This window comes from Canis lupus, chromosome 24, assembly GCF_011100685.1.
Source record: "Canis lupus familiaris isolate Mischka breed German Shepherd chromosome 24, alternate assembly UU_Cfam_GSD_1.0, whole genome shotgun sequence".
Lineage (NCBI taxonomy): Eukaryota > Metazoa > Chordata > Mammalia > Carnivora > Canidae > Canis > Canis lupus.
Genome location: NC_049245.1, coordinates 4433187 through 4460472, shown reverse-complemented (window position 1 = coordinate 4460472; position 27286 = coordinate 4433187). Strand labels below are relative to the sequence as shown.

Genomic DNA, 27286 nt, shown 5'->3' with positions numbered 1-27286 from the left:
GGTGTCCTCTGGAAGTGAGCAAGCACCTTCTGCATGGCTGGGGGCCGGGCTGGACTCTAGGACAGTCACCACCTTAAGTAGGTGAGGGCAGGAGCAGAACTGGGGACAGGGGAATGGGGGAACTAGGTTCTGTGACCTCAGGGGGTAGAGGCAGGCTGATGCTCCCTTCGGAAAGCCAGGGTCCTCCTCCTGGGGCTGGCGACCCTCAGGCCGCCTCACTCAGGGACAGTGCGGCGGCACCGCCCCTCCCCCCCCCCCCCCCCCCCCCAGCTCCTTCCTTCAGCCACAGCACTGGATTGGGTCCAGCGCGATCGGGGAGTGAAGTGTGAGCCGGGTGAGCCGGGCCAGCCAGAGCACCCGCACTGAGCCAAGAGCCTCCAGAGAGTCGGGTTCCAGGTCCAGAGCCTGGCGAGGGGATCCCCGCAAGGGGGCGGAGGGAAAGCCAGGAGGCCCGCGGGAGGAGGCGCGGCCGCCGGCTGGGCGCGCGCAGCGGGGCGCACTCGCGGCTCCTCGGCCCCGGGCGGGGGGGAGGGGGCCGAAGAGACCCTCGGTTTCTCCGAAGTTTCGGACGATCCCTCCCGCCCGGAGACCCGCCTCTCGGCGGCGCGCTCCCCAGAGGGGGCCCTCCACGCCGCCCCCTCTCCCTGCAGCGCACGGCCGGAGGATCGCGCGCGGGGCTCGGCCCGCAGCTCCGTCTCCTCCTCACGCGCCCCCTCTCCGCCGCGCCGGCCAGCGCGGGCTGCATCCCCGGCGCTGCCCCCCGCCCGCGCCCGCGCCCGCGCCCGAGCCGCCGAGCCGCCGAGCCGCCGAGCCGCCGAGCCGCCGCAGGCTGCGGGAGCTGCGCCCGCCGTGCTGCAGCCTCGCCCGAGCTCCCGGCGCGCTCCGGCCCCGCTCCCCGCTCCCCGCTCCCCGCTCCGGCCCCGCTCCCCGCTCCCCGCTCCCCGCTCCCCGCTCCGCGCGCGGACAGGACATGCAGTGAGGGCGCGGGCGGCCCCGCGACGCGCTCCCGCAGCCGGAGAGGCCGGAGCCAGCCCGGGTGGCCTCGCCAGCCCGCGGAGTTGCCAGCGGCGGGCCCTCCTCCCGCCGGTCCTTCCCCGCTCCTCCTCCTCGGCCGCCGCCGCCCCCGCCTCCCGGCCGCCCCCGCCGCCCCCGCCGCGCCGCCGCCCGAGGCCGAGGCCGAGGCCGAGCGCGGACGCCGAGCGTGGGAGCCATGGCGCGCGAGGAGGACCGGGACCCCGAGCGCCGGGAGGCGGCGGCGCGGGCCAGCGGCGAGCAGGAGGAGGAGGAGGGCGGCGAGGGACTGAGCGACAGCGACGACGAGGACGAAGACGCCGCGCCCGGCAGCGGCCGGGAAGAGGCGGCGGCGGCGGCGGCGGCGGCGGCGGCGGCGGCGGCCGAGCGGGAGCGCAGCGAGGACGCGCGGCTGCAGCGCGCGGGGCTGCCTCCTGCCGCCGTCCCCGCCGCGGCCGCCCGCGACAGGAGCGGCCGCCGCCCGCCCGGGCCCCCGCCGGGGCCGCTGCCCTGCCGCCCGAGGATGCCGTCGCCCGACGACGAGGACCGCGAGCGTCGCCGGAGCCGCCGGAGGGACCTCCTGCTGAGCCAGCTCTGCTTCCTGGCCTTGGTGGCGCTGCTGCTCTGGTCGCTGTCGAGCATGCAGGAGCATAATGGTGAGTGCCCGCGGCTCGCCCCGAGTGGGCGCTGCGGCTCCGGCAGCTCGGGGCTCCCGGGCCGCGCGGGGCGAGCAGGCTGGCGGCTGGGGGGGGGGGGGGCGGGCGCCACGGCTCCCCGCTGCCGTCCCGAGGGGCGCGGAAGGAGGGAGGGGGCCCAGGGGCGAGGACCGCGGGGCGGAGACGCGCCGGCCCGGGGAACCCTTACCTGCGCCCCTTGGCTCTAGCCCTCTTACCCACCGGCCCGCGGCGGGTGGGGGGCGGGCGGTGGTAGAGGCGGAGGGGACCCTGGCCCTGAAGAGGTCCCCCACGGCCAGCAATAAAGTTGTCCTGGTGAGATTCAGAACCTGTGCAGGTAACCAACCACCTGTACACCTTTGGCTTGTTGAGGCCCGAGGGGGACTGGTTGACTGGTGAACACGCTATTCTGCAGTGTTCCCCGAATAGAACAGGCGGTATGGACCAGATAGAGAGCTCCGTACTCGCTTTTCCAGAACAGGTGCCCGGAACTTCGGGTGGGTAGGAAAAAAGTGTCCGCCACCTGGCTAGGGTTTAGGAATGTGCTTGTTGGCTCTCACTGGCCACTCACTGGGAAGACCGATTCCTTTTGTGCACTTGCATTTCTGGAAGAAATCTTTTAGATTCCACACCCCCCCCCCCCCGCAGTGGGTCTGCCCTTTACCCACAACTTTTGTCTTATCTTTGTCCTTGGCTTTTCTTGAGCTAAAATAGACCTTGTGGAGAAATGTGCTCAGAACACTTGTCCACCGAAAACAGTTTGGATTTGGGGGGGCAGCTGTCTAAATAGCAGAGGGGAAGACTTGGAAGAATAACTGTTGTAAAAACGGTTTTATATCCCAGCCCTTCAAGTGGCATGGTTCGTGGGAAAACAGCCATAAAAATGGTTGTGAGAAAAAGCCGTTACAAATACGTGCCTTGGTGTTAAGATCGATGCAGCTCTGCTACCAGGCGTTATGAAGTGCAGAATAAAAGCATTTTGATAGTGACAGTAAGGGGGTGGCATCAGTTGCAAAAGGGATCTCCCCCAAATTTGGCTGGTCTCAGGCTTCATGGGGAAAACAGATGGTCGGTCTTGGTTCAGGTCTTAACAGACCTCTTGACAGCCTTCCTCATATATGGTAATATGAGAGAGTCTGCCCGGGTCTTCCGTGGAGCCGTCGGGACTCCACAGCTCTCTCCCTTTCTCTTGAATCCCAGCTCATCTGGTGATGGGGAGTGACATCAGGAAGTGGGCTGTGCTAGGGAGGGAAGCTGGACCTCTCTCAGAGGGCAGTGCCAGACCTGCCAAAAGCAACTATTGACTGATTCTCACGAGGAGGGCTTTATTTAACCCCCTTTTAATCTTGATTTTTACAAGTGCAAAAGCCAGTCTGTACTTGATGCCACCTTTGGAAAGGACCATGCCAAGTCAATTACGTGCCAGCCATTTTTCCTGCGTGCCAGGGCTCTGTGAATCTCAGAGTTCCTACCGCTGTTGGGGTATAAAAGACATTTTTCTGGATGGAGATATAGTTAAGTCCATCATTGGCAGGGGAGTGCCTGGGCCCTGGGAAAGCCGGGATGTTCAGGGGAAAGGGGGGGCGGGCAGAACTCTGCAAACTTGGAACCTGGTGACTCAAATGTCATTTTGAAATGGTTTCCCAAACAAGTGCCACCAACGCAGTTCCAGCTCTTTCCCCGGTCCCTTCCCTTGATCTCTCTTCTCCCATATTCTTTCTGCCCCTCTCTCCCCTCCCATAAATGTAGGGCTTCAGAAGATTCTCCCCCACCCCAGCAACTGGAGGGGAACAGTGAAAAGCCAGCAGTGGGAAGAGGGGATGCCATCCAGCCATTCCAGTTGTAATTCTGTCTCCAGTCACCTTTTCTTCAAGTAGATACTCATAATTTCATTACGTGATACCTAGCCAACTCTCAGCAAGGCCCAGGTTTTTTGAGCTAATTTTAAGATAGAAATTAGCGTGTGTGAAATCTGCAAGTGATCATTTAGCTTGGGGGGTTGTCATTCAGCATACTTAAGCATCTGAATAGTGACTTTTACCTGGGTGCTCTTCTATGTAAGGGTCCTTTTCAGTATGGATAAAAAGTTTAGAATTTAGCCTTGTTTTAAAGACACTCTGTCTGGGAGAGGCTGAGTGATCCGCTTAAGGTCACACAGCAATTGAGGAGTAGAGGTGGCCTGGCTCTTTGATCCCACCCTTGTTCCCTGGTATTCATGCCACCATCTGCCTGCAGCTCTGTAATGTTTATATAACCACTTGGGGGGTACCTTCCTAATGATCAAAGGAGATATTTTTATTTATTCACCTTGAAATCCATGCAGTGATTAAATGTAACTTCTCAGAAGCCTGTTTTCTAGCACATAATTGATTTTCTTTCTTTCTTTCTTTCTTTCTTTCTTTCTTTCTTTCTTTCTTTCTTTCTTTCTTTCTTTCTTTCTCTTTCTTTTCTTTCTCCTCCTCCTTTTTATAAGGAGGACAGTTCTTTGACCAAACCAAAATAGAGTGTGGTGTGGCAGTTGGGTTACATGGTGTTGTATAACATTTCCGATCATATGGAATATGAGCTCCCTTTCTTCACATCTGATCAAACTCCAGTATAGATTCCTTTCTGCTGAAATGGGTCACCAGCATTATTAAAGGGAAGGTTAGCGCTGGAGTCAAGACAAGGGTTAACTCTCACGGTAACAAAAGCAGTAATAATAACTGGAACTTGGTGGACCTTTAAGTGCCAGGCGCTGTGCTAAAGTAACTACACTTTATGCGCATGGCTTTATTTAAGCCTGCATATACTCTGTGTGAACGCTCAAGCCTTCAGCGGTAGAGAAAGCAAGAGGTCCTAGATGCTCTAGTTAGTTGTTGCTGATAAAAATCTCATTTTTGATCTGTTTTCAGAGTCAATTGAAATAAGGCATCAGATTTGCTAATGAGGGTTTTCTTTTTTTCTTGTTTTTGCAGCGAGAATGGATTGCTTTTGTATGTTTCGAGTGGTTCAAAAGTGTTTTTCTTTGAAGTAAGGAACCTGGTCCTCTTTTTATTCCAAAAGTCATGTGAATCAAGCCCAGAGATTCTAACTTAGGAGTGATTATAGACATCTTCTCTAGGAAGTTCCTAGGTAGGTGAATAATGAATAAGGGGGAAAATATGTAATACATATAGCTTAAAGAAGTTTATATATATACTCTGGCCCAGTTACTATTGCTAATAAGAAATCATCCCACCCAAATGTAGTGGTATAAAACTACCTTTCTTTCTTTCTTTCTTTCTTTCTTTCTTTCTTTCTTTCTTTCTTTCTTTCTTTCTTTCTTACTTCTCATGGATACTTTGGGTCAGGAATTTGGACAAGTAGGGATGGCTTGTCTCTGCTCCATATCTGGGGCCTCAGCTGGAAAGAGTGAAAGGCTGGGTGACTTGACAGCTGGGTCTGCAGTCATCTGCAGGCAACATTGCTCCCATATCTGAGGTTGATGCCAGCTGTTGACTGGACCCTTAGCTGGGCTGTCAACCAGAACACTTATGTGTGGCCTCTCCATATGGCTCTGTGTGCCTTAGTTTGAACTTCCTCGAGCACAGCAGCTGGGTTCCAAGATGATGAAGTGGAAGTACACCGCATTTTCCTGCCTTAGCCCCAGAAGTCACATGGTCTCACTTCCACTGTTTTCTTTCCGCCAAGGCAGTGGCAGATGTCAACCCAAAGTCAAAGAGCTTGGGGCGGGAGAGCATAGATGCCACCACTTACTCAGTGGAGGAGCATCCGATTATGCTGTGAAGAGAGCATGCGGGCATGTGTGTTGATGTTTAATATGGGTATACGTGTTGTGGCCGTCTTTGGAAAGCCAGGGGTCCAAGGAATAATAACTTAGAGATCAGAGACATTTCCCAAGGTGGTAAACAGTGAATAATACACACATATTTGAAATACCTTCCAATCATGATAACATTGCAGTGCATTTGAAATCAGGTGGTATTTGGAAAGAGGGCTGCGTGCATGTGGGAACTGCAAATTTCAGTTACAGTTGCAGATCTGAGAGGCCATCTTTAGCTTTGTGGCTTCCTTTTCCTCAGAGAACAAAGGTCACGGCCTCTTAATCTCTTGTGTGGGTTACAGAAATGCCTCGCTGGATTCTCCAGCTTTATCTTCCCTCTCCACCCTCCCTTCCATGCTTCACTGCCTGGGTCTTCTGCTCCTCAAAGGGGTGATATTTCATCTGGCCCCAGGCCTGCCACACCTGCTGGTTCCACGGTCATCATCACAGCTAGTTCATCCTTCACTGACAGGTCCAAGATCTTCCTGACCTCAGAGAGCCCCCGTTTGGCTCTCTGAACACCCACAATTTTCTCTTCATAGCATTTATCACAGTTGGTTATTATGTATTTATTTGGCTGTGGTTTGAGTAACCTGTCCTGCTCACCAGATGCTAAGCTCCAGAAGGTTAGGGACCCTTTGATCTTTGCTCACCTTTGTCATCTGTGTCACCTGCCCAGAATAGATGCTCAAAAGACACTTGTTAGGTAGAGAAGCTGTTTTGATTTCTGATCTACAGTACCCATGGTAAAAACTAGCTACCATGTGTCAGGAGCTCAGTCACTGGCATACATTTTAATTTCATGATTTATAATTCTTCCCCCCATCCATCAAATTCAATATTGTTACCCATTTTTCATAGGCTACCATGGAGCTGTAGGTTGAGTGCTTTGCCTAGTGTCACCTACTTAAGTGGTAGGATTTGAGTGCAAGCCCACTTGTATCTGAGCTGTATGCCACTGCCTTCCCTAGCCTCAGCTTAGGAGGACATGAATAGAAAATGGGAATCACGCTGCCTTTTTCAGTCTTCTGGGGAGAGTAAAGGAGTAACAGAAGGTTGCTTTCATAGAAGCAGTATTTTAGAAACACATTGCTTTTCAACCTTTTCTATTTTCTGCCTAAGCATATATAGATGTGTCTCTCCTGGCTTTTCTTAGCTGCTCATCAACCCAGATTTTTCTCAAAGATTTCCTGTACTTGCAGGCCTTGAATCCTTGTGGGAAGATTTCTTTTTTCTTTCTTTCTTTCTTTTTTTAATACCCCAGAGGGTTGGCAAAGCCAAAAGAATTGCAAAACCAGCCATTTGCTGAGAATTTCAAGGCTTGGTGGAAGTTGGCTGATAGGACAGGATTTTGGCAACTCTCTTTTTCCTTGAGGAGATTCCTTTTCCTTGAGTGATACAAGTTTTCTGGGGGAGTAATAGTACACAGACTCTTGTATTGGGAAGACTGAGGTACAGAAAGTTCAGAAGGCATCCTTGAAATCACATGGCAAACGAGTGATCCCACTAGGAAGGTAATGCAGGTTTTTCTGCTCTTTCCCTGCCTTCACTTTCTGCCTTCAGAGCTTGTTTGGTATTGACCTCTGTTTATCTTTGCAATGGTTTGAAGCATGGTATTCTTCTGTAGGATTTGAGAATTTGATGTATTAAGGGTCCAGTGGAAGAAGGTTTTCTCTGAATGAAGTGGTTGGTGGTGGCACTGTCTAGCCAGTTATAATTATAGAGTCATAAGTTCTTAGACATGGATGGCATCTCTTGGACTCTCTCCTGGAAGGTGCACTTGTCCTGTCCTTGTCCTCATCCATGGGGGCAGTGATGCTCTTCATTGTTGGGAGTCCTGGGGGCTTCATCCTCCCTTGTTGGTTTTCCCACCCCTACCCCCACCTTTGTAAGTAGTCCTTTAAGAAACTCTTCAGTGGCATCTCTAGAATGAATTCCTGCCTGGACCCTATTGGTATAAGACCCAAGGGCCTCCATTAATTCACTGAGTACACATGTGGCAAGCTTTTTGTGAGTTATTGGGGTAATAGTGGTATCTGATCAGAATACTGTCCTTGTGGTAGTTTACACTTTAGTGGGAAGAGAGGTATTGAACAACTGATTTTCAAGAATTATGGGAGAGATGAATGAGAAATATAGAGGAGGCGTTGCTGGTAAGGAGAAACTGGAACTTGGAAAATAAAAGGAATTAGGTTGCTAATGAATGGGGGACAAAACAAAATTATAAAAAATGGGCAAAAGATATGAGCAGGCAGTTCACAAAGCAATTGCAAATGATAAGTAGAAAAAATCCTTAGTCTTAACAGTAATAAGAGAAATCTAATTTTAAAGATTTATTTATTTGGGGGGGTGCTGAGGGAGAGAATCTTCAAGCAGACTCCCTGCCAAGTGTGGAGCCTCACATGGGGTTAGATCTCATGACCATGAGATCATGATCTGAGCCAAAGTCAAGAGTTGGACACTTAACCAGCTGAGCCATGCGGGCACCCCTCAGGGAAATTTAATTTTAAAAATGATGAAATACCATTTTTAACATCAGATTGGCAAGAATGAAGATGTATGATAATGTCCAGTGTTGGCAAAGGTGCAGGAGAGGTGGCTTCTTTCATTCACTGCAGGCGAAAACATAAATTGGTTATATAAACATCATGGGGAATTGCAGGGTGAGGACCTTTAGGGACAGACCCCAAATGAAGCCTTGGCTAATTTTTAACGAGATGTATAGAAAGGGGAATGTTGGGATTAGAAAGGCAGTGCATAGACTTTGGAGCCTTGGATAGATACTCGACTTTCCCAGACTCATCCATGACTGTGGAGCATGTTGGTCATGATCTAGACTAAAGACATTAGGTGGGAGTTCCAGCAAGCAGGGGAAAAGGCCTTTGTCATATCTGGAGGCGTTTTTACCATCGCAAATTGCTTATTTGAATATGAAATCTAGCCATTATTCCTTGCTTCTCAATCACACTTTATTTCTATGAGAGTGAGAATAATTATTGTCTGCTCATTTGTGACCTAGTTGGTGAAATTTCACATTTGCAACCTGACTCATTTCTCTCTTCATGTTTCCCTCTGTGCTTCCACATTGTTTGACCACAGCAAACATCATTTTCACTTGAGTGACATACCATGGACTCAGAACCTATTGCAGGATAGGAAGTAACAAGCAGGTTTCTTGAGGAGGACTTTGATGTAAGAACAAAGGGGGTGGGGAGGATGGGCCCCCAGGAGAAAGGGGGTGCCACAGGTTGACATCAAGAAGTCAATGGCACCATTTTTGAGGAACACGAGATAATCACTTTTGGATGTTTTGATTTTGATTACTGGTAGGACATCTAGGTGGAGTATAGCTGATCATTAAAGGTCAAGGTTCAAAGCAGTTGCTACAAAGACCAGAGAAGAGTATGCATGAGGGTGAAAATTGTCTTTTTTTTGCGTAGCTCCGTGGGTCTCAATCTTCTCTGCACATTGTAAATACTGGGGAACTTTAAACTCAACTTAGGTCTGGGTCCTGCCCCAAAGATTCTGACTTAATGCTTCAGGGTGTAGCATGGGTATTGGGATTCTTTACAAGTGAGGCACACGGTTCCAGTGTGTAGACTGGGTGCCCTGGGTTAGATCAGTGGTCAGCATTTACCTTATCACGGCCACGTCATAGCTGAGCTGTGAAGTCCACTGGGCTTAATTTTTCTGTCCTAAGCATGAATGAGTATTTGTCTGCTTTGTTTTTTAAGCCTTCACCACTAATTTAAGCCCAAACTTTCCTCTGTCGTCTTCATTTTCTCTGCCTATGTTCACTGCCATTGGATAGTCTATCCAGGTCTCTTTTTGAAGAAATCTTTCTTGGATTCTTCCGGCTTGTTCAAGTCTGGACAGGTTGCTTGTTAAATCTGCTGCCCAGCTGTCATTGTGTGATCTCCCTGCCTGTGGGTTTTTTCCCCCAGTTCCCTCTATATTGAAAGGATCCCATGTAAGTTTCCTGTCTTTCTTGGCTTATCCCTTCATTTGTGGTATGTTTCTGGCGATCACATACTCCAGGTGCCTTCTAAGACGGGGGATGTGGAAATTACAATACAAAGGTTTGAGACATTGTAAATTTGAAAATACATTAACACTGGCCCCACATTTTGAAGGTGGGAGTGGATCAGGAATTCAGATTGGAACACAATTTCCACACAGTTTTGAAAGCATTGCTTTTATAACTGGAAGGCATTGTCTTATAACTCTTATAACTTGCCCCTGAGAAGTCTGATGCTATTCCACTTTTAATTCTTTCTTATGAAACCCCCCCCCCCCAAAAAAAAAAAACAGAAAAGCATGTGTGCTTTTTGCCCCTCTCCTAATGTTCAGGTGTATCACAGTTAATTCGGTGGTGTGGTTCTGTTTTCACACATTTTCCTGGGCACTGACCTGGTCCTTTTAATCTGAATGCTAATGTCCTTTGGATCTGGAGATCCTAAACTCTGCATCCTAAACTCTCTCTTCTCTCTGAATTGTCTGTATTTGGGTGTTTTACTCCTGAGATTGAGCTTCTGATTTTCTTATCTCTTCTCTCCTGTTATTTTTCTCATCCTCTTACTCTAATTCCCATAGGTTGGCTAACCACATCTTTTAATTCTACTGAGCTTTTAATTTCTTCCATCATGTTTTTATTTTTTTTTAATTTTATTTTTTTATACTTCATTTTAAAATATTTTATTTTCCAACATACCTGCCTTTTTTTTTCTTTTTACAATATCTGGTCCTATTATGATGATTTTTAAAAGGATTTCCTTTTTTATTTTATTTTATTTTTTATAATAAATTTATTTTTTATTGGTGTTCAATTTGCTAACACATAACACCCAGTGCTCATCCCGTCAAGTGCCCCCCTCAGTGCCCGTCACCCATTCACCCCCACCCCCCCCTTCATCATGTTTTTAGTTTCTAAGGGCTCTTTTTTTAAATCCCTGTGAAAGATATTTTTAGTAGCAACCTGTTCTGGTTCATCAATACAGTATCATTGCTTATATCCTGACTTGGTTTCTCCAAGTTTCTGTTGTCTATTTGTTTCATTTTCCATGTTATGTGCTTTCTGTGAAAGTCAAGTGATTCTTAGTGTCTGCTCGTATTTATGTGAAGCCATTGACATGATGCTTGGAAACTGTGCAAGGAGAAGGATCTGTTGACTGTTTCTCTGTAAGGTGATCTGGCTGCGCCATGTCACTGGGTAGTGCTCCCATGTCTCTAAGTTCTGGATCTTTATCATTGAGTGGTCAGATTTCTCAGACAGGAGATGGGTCACCCTGTGTCTGGAGGGAAATCCAGTGGGAATCCAGTAGGAGAGGAAGCGGGGTTTTAAGGGGTGTTGTTCAGTGGAAACATTTTCCAAGGCTCAATGTGTTGTCTCAGGGTGGTTATGAGTATGACAGAGCTGAACAATTTATTTTGATACATTGCAGGACCATCCTGAGTTATTTCAGGCTCCCTTCCTCCTGCCCTCCTCCCCTCCCTTCCTGCCTTCTTCCTTTCTCTAAACTCCTGTACACTCAAAACTGATAAAAGTTGTTGCCTCCTGGGAGGGCTTATCCTCAGGGGCAGGGGGAAGGCATAGTTTTCACCATCTTCTTAATTTTAACTGAAATTTTTATGGAGATAGCTGTAGATTCACATGGCAGTTGTAAGAAATAATGCAGAGACCCCTCGTAAATTTTCCCCAGTTTTCTTCAGTGGTAACATTCTGCAAAACTCTATTATAATATCATAACCAGAATAGTGCCATTGATGCAAGCTACTAACCTTATTCAGATTTTCAAGTTTTACTTGTACTTATGTATGTATATATGTGTGCAGTACGTGTGTGCATTGTGTATGTATACAGTGTGTGTGGTATGTGTTTATGTGTATACAAGTGTATATGCCTGTGTGTAGTATGTGTGTACCTGTGTGTGTGTATGTGCTCTATACAGCTTTATCACCTGTGTTGGTTGCCATAACCACCACAATCAGAATATTGCACAGATCCATCATCCTGAGGGTAACTTGCATTGCCCTTTTCATAACCACACAGACTGTGTACCTTTTTATGTGGAAGGAAGAGTCTAAGTAACTCCTGTCACCTACTCCAAAAGTAAAGTTAAAAGATTATAACTTCTTGAATTAAAGGCAATTTCACTACCAGTCATGTTGCTCTACACCAAAGGCTGCTTGTAAGTTGGGGGGTAGGGAGAGGAGTGTGAGGTCAGTGGACATTCATGAGATTGGGGAGTAGAGATCTTGCTCAGTTGTTGCATTCTTTTCTTCCAGGGATGGCAGTGTGTGCTAAGTGCCAGATAAAGGCCGCTCAGGGCTGGTGACCCATTTCTCTGGTGGATAATGTTGTGAGCACTCTGTGCAAAGTTTATCCAAGATGCTTGTTCATTCAGGCGGGTTAGCCAAGCTTTCTGAAATACTGTTTCACTGTTATGTGTCCCCTAAAGTATCAGAGATGGAGATCTTGGGGACCGTGGTCTCTTAACATCTGACTTTATGTTTGAGGAACCTGATGTGAAAGAGAATCACAGTCAGGGCCAGGACCCCGGTTTTCTGACTCTTTGCTTAGTAAGTACTTAACACCCCCCCCCCAGAAAACTGAGGTTAAAAATATATTTAATGCAGATGGACTCAGTGGAATTATTTCAAATTCTGAAATATTTCTGAAGTGTTGGAATCTTGCTGGGAATTATCTGGCATTCAATGTAGTCACTAAAAGGGGGAAAATTAGGGAATTTCAGGGGGAGCTACTTCTTTTAACAAAAGATTTGTTTTTTTCAGAAAATACTGGCTCTTAGGACACTTGTAGCTTGCTTCAGGAGAAAATGAACATCTTTGGTTTACCTTCCATCTGGGTAGTCACCTCCTACAACCTTGAGAATGATTGGTCATTTCAAAGATGAATGCCCATGAATTTTTCTTGTTGGGAGCTTTGAATTGACAAGATTTCAACATTTTTCATACCTAGTGTTGCAATTTTAGTCTGTGATCTGAACACCACTTCCAAACAAAGCAAAGCTTCCTAGGACCTTAACACCTTAGGTTTTGAAAATCCAATGATCATCACCTTCTTAGTGGGATTTCAGTGTGGTCATTTGAAATTGCAAGTGTTTGTTGGGGTCAATGCAGAGAGAAAACTCATGGTACCTACTTCAATAAATCTGGATATGAGGACAGGTCAATTGCGGTATTTTCCAACATTGTGGTATACTTCCTCCCATATACATTGCAAAAGTTGATAGACTCCTATATAAAATGTCTTGGATACTGCTTTTGAAACTAAAAAAAAATTAATATACAATAAAACTGATTGACAGTCAGGATGTGGAACGAAATGTCACCCACCCCCAGAAACATTCTCAAACTAACCCTTTGTAATTATATACTTCCTCATCCCTAATCCCAGATCCATTCTCTGTCAACATGGTTTTGTCTTTTTGAGAATGTCATACATATAGAATCCTCCAGGAAGGAATCTTTTGATTGGCTTCTTTCACTTGGCAGGATGCCCCTCAGATTTGTCTACATTGTTCCATGTGTAGGTAGTTCATTCCCTTTATGGCTGAATAGTATTCCATTAAACAAGATGTACAACAACTTGTTTATATATTTGCTTGTTGAAGAACATTTGGATTGTTTTTAGTTTGGTAATTATGAATATAGTTGCTGTAAACATTCAGATCCAGTTTTTTTTAATTTCTTTTTCTCACCTTCCAGTACAGTGTTGAATTTGAGTGGATGTGCTTCCCTCATCCTTGATCTTAGGGGGAAAGCCTTCAGTCCTTCATCATTAAGTATGATGTTTGCTGTAGGACTTTCATAGTTGAAAAAGTTCTCATCTGCTTATAGATGGATATTGAAATTTGTCAGGTGCCTTTCCTACCTCAATTGATATGATCCTATGATTTTTCTTCTTTAGATAGTTAATATGATGGATTACATGGCTTGACTTTCAAATATAGAATCAGCCTGTGTACCCTGGAGAAGCCCCACTTGATCATGGTGTGTTTTTTATTTTATTTTCCTGGATTTTAATTGGTCACATTTTGTTGAGGACTTTCACATCTGTGACCACCCGAGATATTGGTCATAGTTTTCTTTTCTTGTACTATCTTTGTCTGGTTTTGCTGGCCCTGTGAAATGAATTAGGAAGTATTCCCTTATTCTCCATTTCCTGAAAGAGATTGTGTAGATTTAGTGGATTCTTCTTTTTAACTTATAATAAACATTTCTTCATGGCATCAAACTTCAAAAATAATTTTTAGTGTCTGTATAATAATCATACTAAAAATCATGATATTTTTCTTAGTATTTATAGCAAGCTGTATTTATTGAATACTTTGCATGCTTGAGGCGCCATTTAAGTGCTTTCATCTGTATTGGCTCCTTGAATCTCCACAATATCCAGTGGAGTAGGTACCATTATAATCTCCATTTTACCAACAAAGAAAAATAAGACAAAACATGTAAGTAACTTGCTTAAAGTTTCTATGTGTCCAGATAGTATTTGAATTCAGGCTGTCTGAATCCAGACCCATGGTCCTATTACATTGTATTCTCTGGTGATACAATAATTTATTTATTTAGGTCTCCATTTGGGATATTTAGGTATTTTCTGTCTTCACTTTGAGAATGTTCTTGTACTGAAGTCTTTGATAATCAATGACAATTCCTTTAGGCTGGATTCCTAGAAGTGCTATGTCAGTGTCAAAGTGCATGCCTATTGTAAAGGCTAATATCCTGCTATGTAATTTTCAAGGAATTTGAACAAATTAGAAGTTCCAACAGTAGGCTTTGAGAGTGTTCAATTCAGTGTTCTCTGACAGAATTGAATATTATGATTATTTTACATATTTTAAATTCAGTTTGATTGGGAAGAGATAGTATTTCATTGCTTTACTTTGCTAGCAAAGCTGAATGTTTAAAAAATCTTTTTGGCCATTTATATATCATGTAAGAAAAACTACATCTGTTCTCCATTTTTTTCTAATGGGATAACTGTTTTTCTTAGTGATTTGCAAATCTCTTTATATATTCTATATATTCATCTTTTATCCCTATGAAGTTTTGCCCCCTTTTTTTGGCATACTGAAAATTGTCATTTTTATCTGGTCAAAACTATATCTCTTTTCTTTTGTACTTTTTCATTGTCTTATTCTTACAATCAGAATCTCAAATGTGTGTTCATTCCACATAATCCTTTATGTCTTTTCCCTCCTATTTGTATGATTTAATAGGAAAAACCCCATCTTTGTTTCATTTGGAACTTATCTGAGTTAAGATGAAGATTTAACTTGAACAGATGAACAGATTTAACAGTTAAATTGTTTATTCAATAATCTTTCCTTTACCCGCACGTTTGTGGTCTGACCTTTATTCCATGCTTGTTCTCTTATGTGTCAGAAGCAGTTGTTGTGATGTCTGTTTTGTTCTATTTTCTCATTAATTAATTGTTGTAGTTCATTAACATATTAATTATCTGATAGGGCAAAACCCCTCTCCTCTTGTTCTAGGAAAAAAAAATTATTTGCTGTTATCACTTGTTTATCCTTCCAGGTGAACTTTAGAATCTCTGTCGAATTTTGCTCAAAAGCCTCTGGGTTTTGACAAATCTATAAATAATTTGTGGAGGAATGACATTTTATAGCATTGATTCTTTTCATTCCTATGTGCTTCTTCATTTGATCAAGGCTATAAAACAAATCTGTCAGGGTTCATAATTATTTCCCTATTTCTTTCTTACGTTTATTTGTTAAAACTATTCTATTATTATTTATTGTGACTGTTGTTTCATTCTTTCTATCTTTTCTTAAAATATTTATTCTTTATGATTTATTCTTAATTCTGTTCTTTATGTTTTATTCTTAAGTTTTGAACTTGTAAGTAATAATAAACACAAATTTGTAATACAAACCAATACCTTATATTTTCCAATAATATTCTATTAAATGGAATTTTTGTTTTTTATTTTTTCAATTAATGAATTAATTTTTTTTATTTAAAATCGATTTGCCAACATAGAGTATAACACCCAGTGCTCCTCCCATCAAGTGCCTTCCTCAGTGCCCATCACACAGCTAACCCATCCCCCCCACCTCCCCTTCTGCAACCCTTCGTTTATTTCCCAGAATTAGGAGTCTCTCATGGTTTGTCTCCCTCTCTAATTTTTCCACTCTGTTCCCCTCCTTTCCCTTATAATCCCTTTCACTATTTCTTATATTCTGTGTATGAGTGAAACCATATGATGATTGTCCTTCTCTAATTGACTTATTTCACTCAGCATAATACCATCCAGTTCCATCTGTGTCAAAGCAAATGGTGGGTATTCATCTTTTCTGATGGCTGAGTAATATTCCATTTTTAAATAAAGATTTTTATTTATTCATTAGAGAGAAACAGAGAGAGGCAGAGACACAGGCAGAGGGAGAAGCAGGCTCCCTGCGGGGAACCCGAAACCTGATGTGTGGCTCCATCCAAGGACCCCAGGATCATGCCCTGAGCCTAAGGCAGATGTTCAAACACTGAGCCACCCAGGCATTCCTGGAATTTTTATTTTTTAATTTTTTTTATGATAAAAGTGCTCAACAAAGTGGGTTTATTTTTTCTTTTCTGTTAAGTTTTTATTTTATTTTTTAAAAATGTTTTATTTATTTATTCATGAGAGACACACACACACACACAGAGGCACAGGCAGAGGGAGAAGCAGGCTCCATGCAGGGAGCCCGACGTGGGACTCGGTCCTGGGTCTCCAGGATCACACCCTGGGCCAAAGGCAGGTGCCAAACTGCTGAGCCACTTGGGTTGCCCCAAGTTTTTATTTTAATTTAGTTAATATACAGTGTGATATTAGTTTCAGGTGTATAATTTAGTGATTCTACACTTCCATACAGGTGCACTTGGAGGGGATTTTTATTTTTTTATTTTTAATTAATTTTTGAAGAGAGAGAGAACATGAGCACATGTACAAGTGTGGGGGCGAGGAGCAAAGGGAGATGGAGAGAGAGAATGTTAAGCAGGCTACATGCTCAGTATGGAGCCTCATGTGGGCCTTGATCCCATGACCTTGAGATCATGATCTGAGCTGAAATCAAGAGTTGGCTGCTTAAAGGACTGAGCCACCTGAGGTCCCAGATGGAATTTTTAGATTCATGTTATAATTGGGGAATTTTTACTGGTGGTTCTTGGTAATGTTAGTTGCTTTTCATTATGCTATGGAAGTTTCCTTTAATTAATTATTTTCTGAAAGTTTTTTTTTTTAATCAGTCATGGTTGTTGTATGCGGTCAAATGTCTTATTAACATTTATTGAAATGTTTAGCATAACATATCATAAATGTCCATGTGAAGCTGCTCCTGTGGTAAACCTCAGATAGCCATGATATTTTTTCGTTTAATAGGATATCGGATTTGATTTGTTCATGTTCATTACAGAATTTTTGCTGTTATATTCTTGACAGATATTGACATACAGCTTCTCTGCCAGGTTTTGGTATTAACAATACACTAACTTCAGAAAACTCATCGATGATTTCCAAGTTCTCCTATGTTCCAAAATATTTTATGAAGCATGGAGATTATTTGTAACTTTAAAATTTGAAAGAACATTTATATAGTACTGCCTGGCTTTTACTTGGCCTGTAGCAATCTCCTTAAAATTAATTTGGAGAAACTTTTCAGTTTCTACCACTACTTTTCCAAGGAGCTACTATGTTTTCTCAGAAGTGTCCATTTCATTAAGATCTTTTAGATGAACCAAATTATGCATTGCATTTTAAAATTTCAACTTGTTCTGTAATTGTGATTATGTAACACTTTCTAATTACTAACGTGCGTGTTTCTTTTTTCCTTGATCAGAGCTGACTGTATTTGGCTTATTTTATTATTTTTGGAAGATCCATTTTGTGTATCTTTAACAGCTTTGCTTTCTCCCTGTTTTCTGAATCAATTATGGATTTAATAGTTCTTTAAAAATCTTCCTTAATTAGTTTGTTTTCTAATATCTTGAATTAAGTGCTTTATTTACATATTTTTATTCCTTCTTGCTAATGGTGCATTTGCCTTTGAGGGCAGCTTTAGACTCTCACCTTATGAGTTTCAAAGTGTCAGGTAGTGATTATTGTACTTTTCAAATAGTCTTGTCATTATAGTTTTATTTTTTTCTGCAATTAATTATTTAGGAGAGTGATTTTTAATTTCCAAGTTGTCAGGGTGCTTTTTGTGTGTATATTTTTAAAATACCAATTTCTTTTTTTTTTTTACAATTTCTTTTTTTAAAAGATTTTATTTATTTATTCATGAGAGACAAAGAGAGAGAGGCAGAGACATAGGCAGAGAGAGAAGCAGGCTCTATGCAGGGAGCCCGATGTAGGACTTGATCCCAGGACTCCAGGATCACGCCCTGGACCAAAGGCAGACGCTCAACCGCTAAGCCACTCAGGCTTCCATAAATACCAATTTCTAATTATCCTTCAGTTTGTCTGGAGAATGCGACCTTTGATTGTGGTTTTTTACTTGCTTCAGTCGTTTTTCTTGGTACATGAACTGTTTGTGATCGGACAGCTATTTGTCTGTCTTTCATGTCTGTCATCCTCTTGTTTTATCATTTACCTCTTTTTGTCATTTCCTCTTCATTATTCAAGAGTCTCTACATTTTCCCCCTCCTCTTCATTGGTTTTATTTTCAGCACTTTGGGTTCCATTTAGGTTTTGTTTGTGTATTTTCATCTTTTTAATGATTTCATATCGTGTCCATCCCCATATTAGCTAGCTGCTATTGTAATCTTAGCCTTTCTGTTCATTTTAAATTTTCTTTTGCATAGCCCATGTTTTCTTTGCATGCTATTGAGATTACAAAATATATTCTTTCTAAAATTTACTTCTACCTCCTTTAACAAATTATTTTTGGAAGCAAAGATCCAGGCCCTGTATGTGCCTGTGAAGGGGCTCTTTTATTTCTCCAGTGGACTCAGCCTGTCATATGGTATAGTGTACGGTTAGTGTTAGCATGTCTTCAGCTGAAAGTCTAGTTGCTGTTTGTTCATGGTCTTGGCCAAATTCCCTGTGTTTATGTGAACTTTTCTGAGGTGACTCAGCTTGCCTGAGAGGAGATCTCCTGGTAGTTTGAATATTTAGATGGAGCTTTATTCATATACTTTCAAAATCCACTGCCTACTTCGTATCTTCCTGTGGTTTTGTCTGTCTCCTCTCTTTTTTGTTTTTCTGCAGAAGGCAATATTCCCCCATCCATCTACTCTTTCCCCTGGTTGCGTTGCATTTCCAGGAATTGGATCTCTGCATGGGTGGATATAGAAAGATACCTTCATGGGGTGGGGGTATACTTAAAAGCAATTCCTTTCAGCAGCATGGTTATGAAATAGGGGTTCACACCTGGTTTCAGTGTGCCATAGCCCAGCTCTCACATCCCACAGCCCACCTGTCGTGTCCCATTCTTCTGTTTCAGGGGCTCATCCACACTCCATGAATGTAGGAAAGGGTGAACCATGTATTATTGACTGATGATCATAGCATCCCAGGATACCTGTTGAAATTTCAGCTTTACATTTTTAGTTTGTTACCAAGAAAAATAAATTTAATTTATGGATGTAGGGATTCAGGAACAGCTAATCTATCTAACATTAACTTCCTGATCAGTGTTTTTTCTATGTCACATCTCTTTCACATATTTTATCTCACTTAATTATCTTCGCAGAACAATGGATTATATGATATTATCCTCTTTGGTTTAAGATGACTTACTCAGAGTCACTCAGATAGATGATGGTAGTTTCCACTGTGCTGAACATCTCTGAGGAATGTTTCCTTCCAAGGAGTTCAACAGAAGCTATCCTAGCTTGGTAGACAGAATATGGTCCCATTCCCTGTCGAAGATGCCTGTGTCCTAATCTTGGGAACTTGTGACTCTATGGTGCATGGCAAGGGGGAATTAAGTTCACTAATAAGCTGCTTTTGAAATGGGAGAGTATCCTGGATTATCTAGGTGGGCACATTGGTTTTTTAATTTTCCAGATTTATTTATTTATTCATGAGAGATAGAAGCAGAGACATAAGCAGAGGGAGAAGCAGGCTCTTCATAAGGGAGCCCGATGCAGGACTTGATCCCGGACCCTGGGATCATGTCCTGACCCGAAGGCAGACGCTCAACTGCTGAACCACCAGGCACCCCGGGGGAGCCCATTGTGATCGTGGGGCTCCTCATAAGTGAAAGAAGGAGGCAAAAGGGGCAGAGTCAAGGAAAGTGAGGGCAGAAGCAGAGGTCAGGGTGGTACATTTACTGTCTTTGAAGATAGAAGGGGCCATGAGCCAAGGAATGTGGGCAGTTGCTAGGAGCTGAGAAAGTGAGGGATGGGATTCTCCTGTGGAGCCTCCAGAAGGAACACAGCCCTGCTAACACTTTGAGTTTAGCCTACTGAGACCCCTGTTGGATTTCTCACTTTTAGAATTTTAAGATTTTGGTTTGTTTTAAAGCGACATAGATTGTGGGAATTTCTTTTTGTTTTTTAAAGATTTTATTTATTTATTCATGAGAGATACAGAAAGAGAGGCAGAGACACAGGCAGAAGGAGAAGCAGGCTCTTTGTAGGGAGCCCAGTGTGGGACCCCATCCCCCGACTGGGATCATGCTCTGAGTCGAAGGCAGATGCTCAGATACACTGAGCCACCCAGGCATCCCGATTGTGGGAATTTCTTGCCACAGCATTGGGAAACTAATACACTTTGAGTATCAGACTTTGTGGTCTGACTTTTTGCTTTTTTTTTTTAAGTTTTGTTTAATTATTTGAGGGGAGGAGAAGGACAGAGGGAGTGGGAAAGTGAGTCCTAAGCAAACTCTGTGCTGAGTGTAGAGCCCGAGGTGGGGCTTGATCTCATGACCCTGAGATCATGACCTGAGCCAAAACCAAGAGCTTAACCAATTGTGCTGCCCAGGTCCCCTGTGGTCTGATTCTGAGAGGCAAAAACAGGAAGTCCTGGCGTGATCCACTCTGTGTGCACATCACACAGGCATTTACCTGGGCAGTTAATGTGTCATCATTTGATATGCCGTGTATTTATCTTCTCACCGTGCTGATGCTATCCTCCTAGGGAGAATTTCAGCTCCTGGGAGTAAGAACTTCATCAGTTGTGTTCACCGTTTTATGCCCAGTGCCTGGTTTGTAGGAGAAGCTCAATAAATATTTGTTAGATTATTCCTTTTTGTCCAGATGATACTGTGCCAACAAAATGGCATCTCAGTTGCTTCCTTGATGGAATACTGCCAAATGTATAAATAGTAACAAAAATAAAAAGAAGAAACTGAGTAAAATGATTAATGTTTTTAACCTAGTGTTTTTTCTAGTGTTTAGTTATATGTATAGTTTTTTTTTTAGAGTTAGCAGATACTCCTCTCACTCTCATATGATCCTCTCATAAAATAAGTGGTCATCATATGATAAATACAGTGTTGTATGTTACATTTTTGATTGATAAGTATGATGTTCCATGTTGCATTTTGTCACCTAATGTATTTTAAATAATGATAATTGTTAGTTCTTGTTAAGTATCATTTCATGGGCTGGTTGGCATTCCATTGAATATTTAGGATATTCTATTGAATATATAAAATATATGTATTTAATTGCTTATTGTTATTTAAAATATTATAGGTTACTTAAAGTATCTAATTGTTACTAATTAAACACCCTTGTGCCTGAGTCTGTTACAAGTCACTGTACTCTCTAGTTATTATTGTGTTCATAGTAATCGGGTAGATCTGCCAGAGCCACTGGCAATGTCTATGGTTATGGGGCTTCCACATGTTTCTGTATAGAGCTCTGTCCACTAGGTTGCCTGTCTTATTTTTTTTCAAATGATTTATTTACGAGAGAGAGAGAGAGAGAGAGCATGAGTACCAGTGGGAAGGGCAGAGGAAGAAAGAGTCTGAAGCAGATTCTATCTATACTGAGCAAGGAGCCCAAGGCAGGACTTGATCCCAGGACCCCAAGACTATGACCTGAGCCAAACCCGAAAGTTAGACACTTAACTGACTGCGCCAACCAGGCGCCCCTGTCTTAGAGTATTTCGAATAGCTTTTTAATTTCTGTTTACTCTGAGGGCATTCTCTGCCTGGTATCAAGTGTCCCCGCCTTGTCTCTTCAACCTCAGATTGCAGTTCTTTGTAAAGTTGTTCCTTGTTGGAAAGCCCTAGAACCTCTACAACAACTGGAGGCAAAGAGACTGTTAACATGTCAGTGATGGCAAGGAAGTACCAACTTAGAAAACACATCAGGAAGTTCTGGGAATCCAGTGTAAGCATCTCTTTAAAATACATCACCTGATGACCTTCCCTTTTATAAGTAGACATTTAGTTTTTCTTTCTCTTCCCTTCTTGACAATCTCTTTGGTTTCCCAACATGCTGATTTCTTCTCCAATAACAAAATAAAAAGGAAAAAATGTTAACCATTGACTCCATTTCACAAGAGCTACAAAAAAATCCAGGGATGGGGGAGGGGATCTCTCCAGACTTCTTTTGATTGTACAAGCCAGCAGTGTTAACTGAATTACAAACAACAGCTCTCAGCCTGGGGGTGGAGGGTGGGAGTCGGGGGGAGAAAGATGTCTACCCTGAGGCTGATCTGGAAAGTTGTTTTGCCTAAGATGGCAAAAACATCATCTTTCGATCTTGAGCCAAGAAAGCCATAAATGGGCATATCTTTGTCCTGCCTGGCAAGGGATGCTCCTGGAAGGTTCTGGGGTGCCATAGTGTTTCTTGATGATCCTTCCCTTTCAGTGTTTGCTTTTTCAGTGTTTTCTCAGTCCATTGGGAAGTTGAGTAGGACGAAGGGAAGATAAGAGGAATGAATGCTTGTCTGGGATCACTGTCTTCCGATGCACATTCTGAGTATCAGCGCAGAATGAGGGTTTATTTTAGGAGACACCAGGAATGATATCTTTTATGTTGATATTGTACAGGACTGATCTGTATTGTTCCACCATGATGGACAGTAAAACTTCATGATCCTCCTGCATCTTTATAGTTTCTGCCGTGAGAACATTCATGGGTAAGAAACTTGGCTCATCCTGTCCATAGTAGGAGTACTGGACAGTAAGTCTGGAGATGGTTTCTAGTTTCACTTCTGCTAACTTGCTTGTTCCGTTTCCCATCTATAAAATGTGGGCGTTTGTGCTACATTGTCTTTGCATTGGAAAACACTAAAACTCTCAAATTTTATCATTAATTTCAAATTGCTAGCCTCCTGGAAGATGTTGGAAACCTGCTTCCTTCTAAGGCTGATTTACAGCCAGAGCAGTATAGTTTTGCTTCTGAGCATGCCCTGAATCATTATTCATTTTTATTTCATAGAATCACTCTTATAAATGTGATTTTCTGTTGGTTTCACCGAGCCATTGAGATTGCACAGCTCGATGGATTTCTTCAGCATGTCATAAATTTTTGCTTGAAGTAGAAGCCAGTGGTGTTCAAAGCAAGATCCTCAGATCCCTTTGAGCTTGCTAGATATGCACAGTGAGGGGCCCTAGCCCAGCCTCTTGAATCGGAATCTTTGGGGATGGGAGCCAGGAAACTTTGTTCTAACAAGGTTTCTTACTCTATGTGAAAGAAGGTTGAGAAGCATCTACAAGCCAGGGCAGCAGATGGGTGCTATGGTTTTGCCCTGTGCATATGAACATACCCCAAGCATGTGGTCTGCTCCTTGAGTGATTCTGCTTCCGACAGACCTAATAGGCTTTATCTGAAATGCCAAGATAGAGACCTTTGTATTTGTGGAGCTCGGGCTGCTCTGTCAAGGGCCTGTGGGTGTTGAGAGGGAAATACAGACTTTCTTGGGGTAGAGAGGAGGATGCCTTTTCTTTAAGAGGTGGCACCCATTGTCCTTGGTACCCCAGGCTTACCTCCACATGTGGAGTGCTGTAAAAAGAACCATAGGATTTTTAGAAAGGGGACAGCAGCTCTGACTGGTAGGGTTGGGATGCAACACACACCAGAGGTGGCTCATGCATTCACCTTTTTAAATTAGTGGTTATTCCTAACTCTGGGAAACGAACTAGGGGTGGTGGAAGGGGAGATGGGTGGCGGGTGGACAGACACTGAGGTGGGCACTTGACAGGATGAGCACTGGGTGTTATTCTATATGTTGGCAAATTGAACACCAATAAAAATAAATTTAGAAAAAAAATAAATTAGTGGTTATTAGGAAAGTAATTCATGGTTACTTCCTGCTTATGAAAACTTAAGACCCCACAGATAACAGTAATGTCTACTTTGAGCACCCTGTCCCTGACCCCAATATTTATAGCCCTGTTCAGGACCACTGATCTGGCTCATCCTACTTATTCTTATTCAACAATGTGTGTTGGGGATTGACCCACCTCCTCCTTTTCCATGCCAGGATGGTATCCCAGGATATCCTGTGCATGCTATGATCCATTTCTTACCCTTCCCCCGCCCTCCTCTTGTCACAGAGAGCTGCTTTTCCCAGCCTCAGTGCCCTTTAATTTCCAGGCACTCTGGCCACTGAGTACAGGATGGAGAGAGAAGAGCATCTCCTTTGCCTGCCCTTCCTTCCCCTCCCACTGTACTTCAGGCGGCCTCTCTCCATAACTGCATTCATGCTGGAAGCCGCTCCTTTCATGGGCTGGCTCCCGACCTCTAGTAACACCTCCTATTCCCCCTTGCCCTTCCTATCCCCTCTTCTCTAATCACTTCCTGCCATCGGCCATCTCTGGGTTGCCCCACCAGCCTGTTCAAGCCTCTAATTGTATAGTCTGTACAGCCTGGGTTCCCCTGTATGACTTTCTCTCCATCTGAAATACCCGATGTGCTTGTTCTCCTCACTGTCTCATTCACATGGGTATATCAGAAATGATTTTGCTTTTTGGCTCTTCCCGCTGTATTGGACATATCATTGAGGTGTTTCATTATTTTTCCCATCAGAAGAAGTGCTGGAGTTGAACATTCTTACCCATAGCTCCTGTGCGGAACTGGGGCCAAGTAGTGAGATCACTACGTCAGTTACTCACCTTTGGTATCTCTTTGAATACGTTCTTGATCTCAGGTGCCTGTACAACCTGGCAATACATAGTGAACTGCTCTGTAGAGAGGAACTTACTAATTGTTAAGTGAATGAATGAATGAATTCCCATATGCCAATGGAGAAAGCATTGCCTCATTGACTTCACATGAAATACTCTCCAGGCCTTTTGGCTCTGTTCCATGGCCTGTTCACTTTGAACAGAGTACAGGTTATTTTGGGGTCCCCTTCCATGGAGAAGCCAATCCAGACTCCAGCTAAGCATGGATCTCCAGGTGCCCTGTCTTGGTTTGGGTGAAATGACTGCTACAGAAAAAGTTCCTCAGTTTCCTTATGATAGGGTTTAGGAAACTAGGCATCTGTTGATGATTCTGGAGGGTATTGTGACTTTGAGGGTGGGTGTAGATGTTGATAATGAGCGATGGGGGTTAAGAGGAAAAAACGGGGGAAGTGAGCAGCTCATGCCCACAGATGATTGGGGTCTTCCTTGCTCCCCAAAGAAGCAAAAGGCTGGCCCATATTTCATTGTACACTTCTTTACTCCACCCCAACAGTGTTTTTAGACAAGAAGAGAACTCAAAATGAGCATCAGGGGCCATATTGAAAGGTCAGCAGATGTGACAGACAGAGATGTGTGTGTGGAAAGGAAGAAGGGAGGGTCCTCTGGGGATGGTGGATGTTTACAGCTCACTGTCTCCAGGTTTATAAACCTGCCTTTTCTCTGTTTTTAACAGTCAAGCTGGTAGAGTTTCCCCTCTTCTTCCTTAGGCTGCCATTCCCCAGGGAACTAACTGCCCAGACTTCAGACACTTCCAAATCCTGCAATTAACTTGAAAAAGTAAGATTAGTTCTACTTTATAGTGCTTGGCCTATAAATGATGATAATGAGGAGTTAGGGCCACACAATGCACAGTTGATGAGCTCAAGTCCTCGTAAACACATTTGGCAGTGACCACACTGTGCCTCCTTCTCCGAAGGATCCTTTACGTTTTGAGTTGAGAGACCCTCCCAGTTGCAGAAGCTGCATCTGCTACTTACGTTCCTCCCAAAGCCAAGCTCTTTCTGCAGTGGAAGGGGATGGCATGACACGGGGACTCAAAGTGCCCTCTGTCACAGGCCTGGTGTGGCACTTTGGGGTTTGGTGATGGATAGAGTGGTCAGGATTTGGCCTGCCAGCAGCACTGTCCACTCCTCTCCTGCCTTCGCCCACTTTGTCATCTGGAGGTCATCGTGGAAAGGGATTTCATGAGAAAGTACCTTATAAGGAGGCTTATGTCCCGTGCAAGCTGCTTGCATGTCCCGTGCAAGCTCAGCCTGGTTCCAGGCTCTGCAAGACATCAGAAAACCAGCAGGGCCAGGCTGGAATTTGGGGTGCAGATTCTGTCCTGCATATACTCTCCTTACACAGTGCCCTGACCTCTAGTTCTGTGTCACGTCACTATGCACGCATTGTCATTTGAAGGAGACATTGACAGACTGAGCATCTGTGTGTGGCTGGACTCAGATTGTGACTAGCCCCCAGTGAGAGGAAAATTGGTAGAGTGGAGAAATGTGAATCACACAGCTGTCCCTCAGGACTCTGGTTTGGTCCCCTTTTCACCAAATCGCACCCACAGCTTTCTCTCCCAGCCTCGCCTTGCTCTCTGATGTAAGCCAGAACCTGTGTCTCTCTGGCGTTGATTGATCCCTAGAGCCTGAGCCCCTCTGACGTTTTCTTGCTGACTTTTCTGTTTTCGACCTCAATAGAAATGACAGGGATGGTTTCCGTGCAGAGAGAATAGGATTCATGTGGTTACTTTTAAAAACTCTTTTGGAAGTTTAATGTATACACATACATACATATACACACATACCAAGGAAAGTGTATCTATCATAAGTGTTTAGCTTGATGGATGTTTACAAATGAACAGCAGCTGTCAGATCAAGAAGCAGAGCAGTGCCTGCACCTCTGAAGCCCCCTCGTGGTCCTTCATAGCCACCCCCCCAAGAGTGACTGCTGTCCCAGCTCCTAATGACATAGATTAGTTTTGCCTGTTTTTGTATGTTACCTTCATGTAACCTGTGTAAACATTCTTTTGCTGAATATATATTTGTGAGATCCATCTACATCATTTTAACTGGTCGTAGATTACTCACTATTGTTGCTGTTGCATATTTTATTATGAAAATTGATGGGCATTTGGGTAATTCTTAGTGTCTATCTATTGGTCATACTGTTCAGTGCATTCTCAGATCTGCCTGTGATCACGTGTGCACATTTCAGTGAGGTCCATACCCCAGCGTGGAATCACTGGGTCTTAGGATGTGCCTACATTTGCATTTTGCAGGTCCTAATAAATAGTTTTCCAAAGTGGGCATACCTATTTAAACTATACCTTGGATTTTAAAGCAAAAAGGATAATTGAGTTTAAGCTTCATGGTCACATCTGGTTGAATTAAAGGTTTTGTGGCAAATCATAGCTAAGAGAGAGTACAAACCTTTGGGATGGAGAAGTTGCTGGCATCGTGGCATCTTTATGCTTGTTTGGTGTTGGGTCCCTGCAGCAGGCAAGAGGTGGCCAGACAGGCACATGTCTTGCCCTCTCTGAACTGAAATAACAATAATTATTATCGTTTTTAACCATTCTCTGCACCTCCCTCTTCCTGCCCCTCTTCTTCATGGACTTTTCTTCTCTGCTCTCAGAACATTTTCAAAAAGGAGTTGTATCTGCATCCTTGACCACCCATGCTCACATTCGTGCA

The 27286-nt window shown here is 43.8% G+C and overlaps 1 protein-coding gene across 1 annotated transcript in view; it reads left to right on the top strand.

The window, feature by feature from the left end:
* The first annotated feature begins 1534 nt into the window (after positions 1–1534).
* Positions 1535–27286, top strand: part of SLC24A3 (solute carrier family 24 member 3) — a 481529-nt gene continuing 455777 nt past the window's right edge. The window contains exon 1 of the mRNA XM_038571460.1: positions 1535–1667. Within this exon, the coding sequence (XP_038427388.1) occupies positions 1535–1667 (133 nt within the window). The remainder of the gene's footprint in view (positions 1668–27286) is intronic.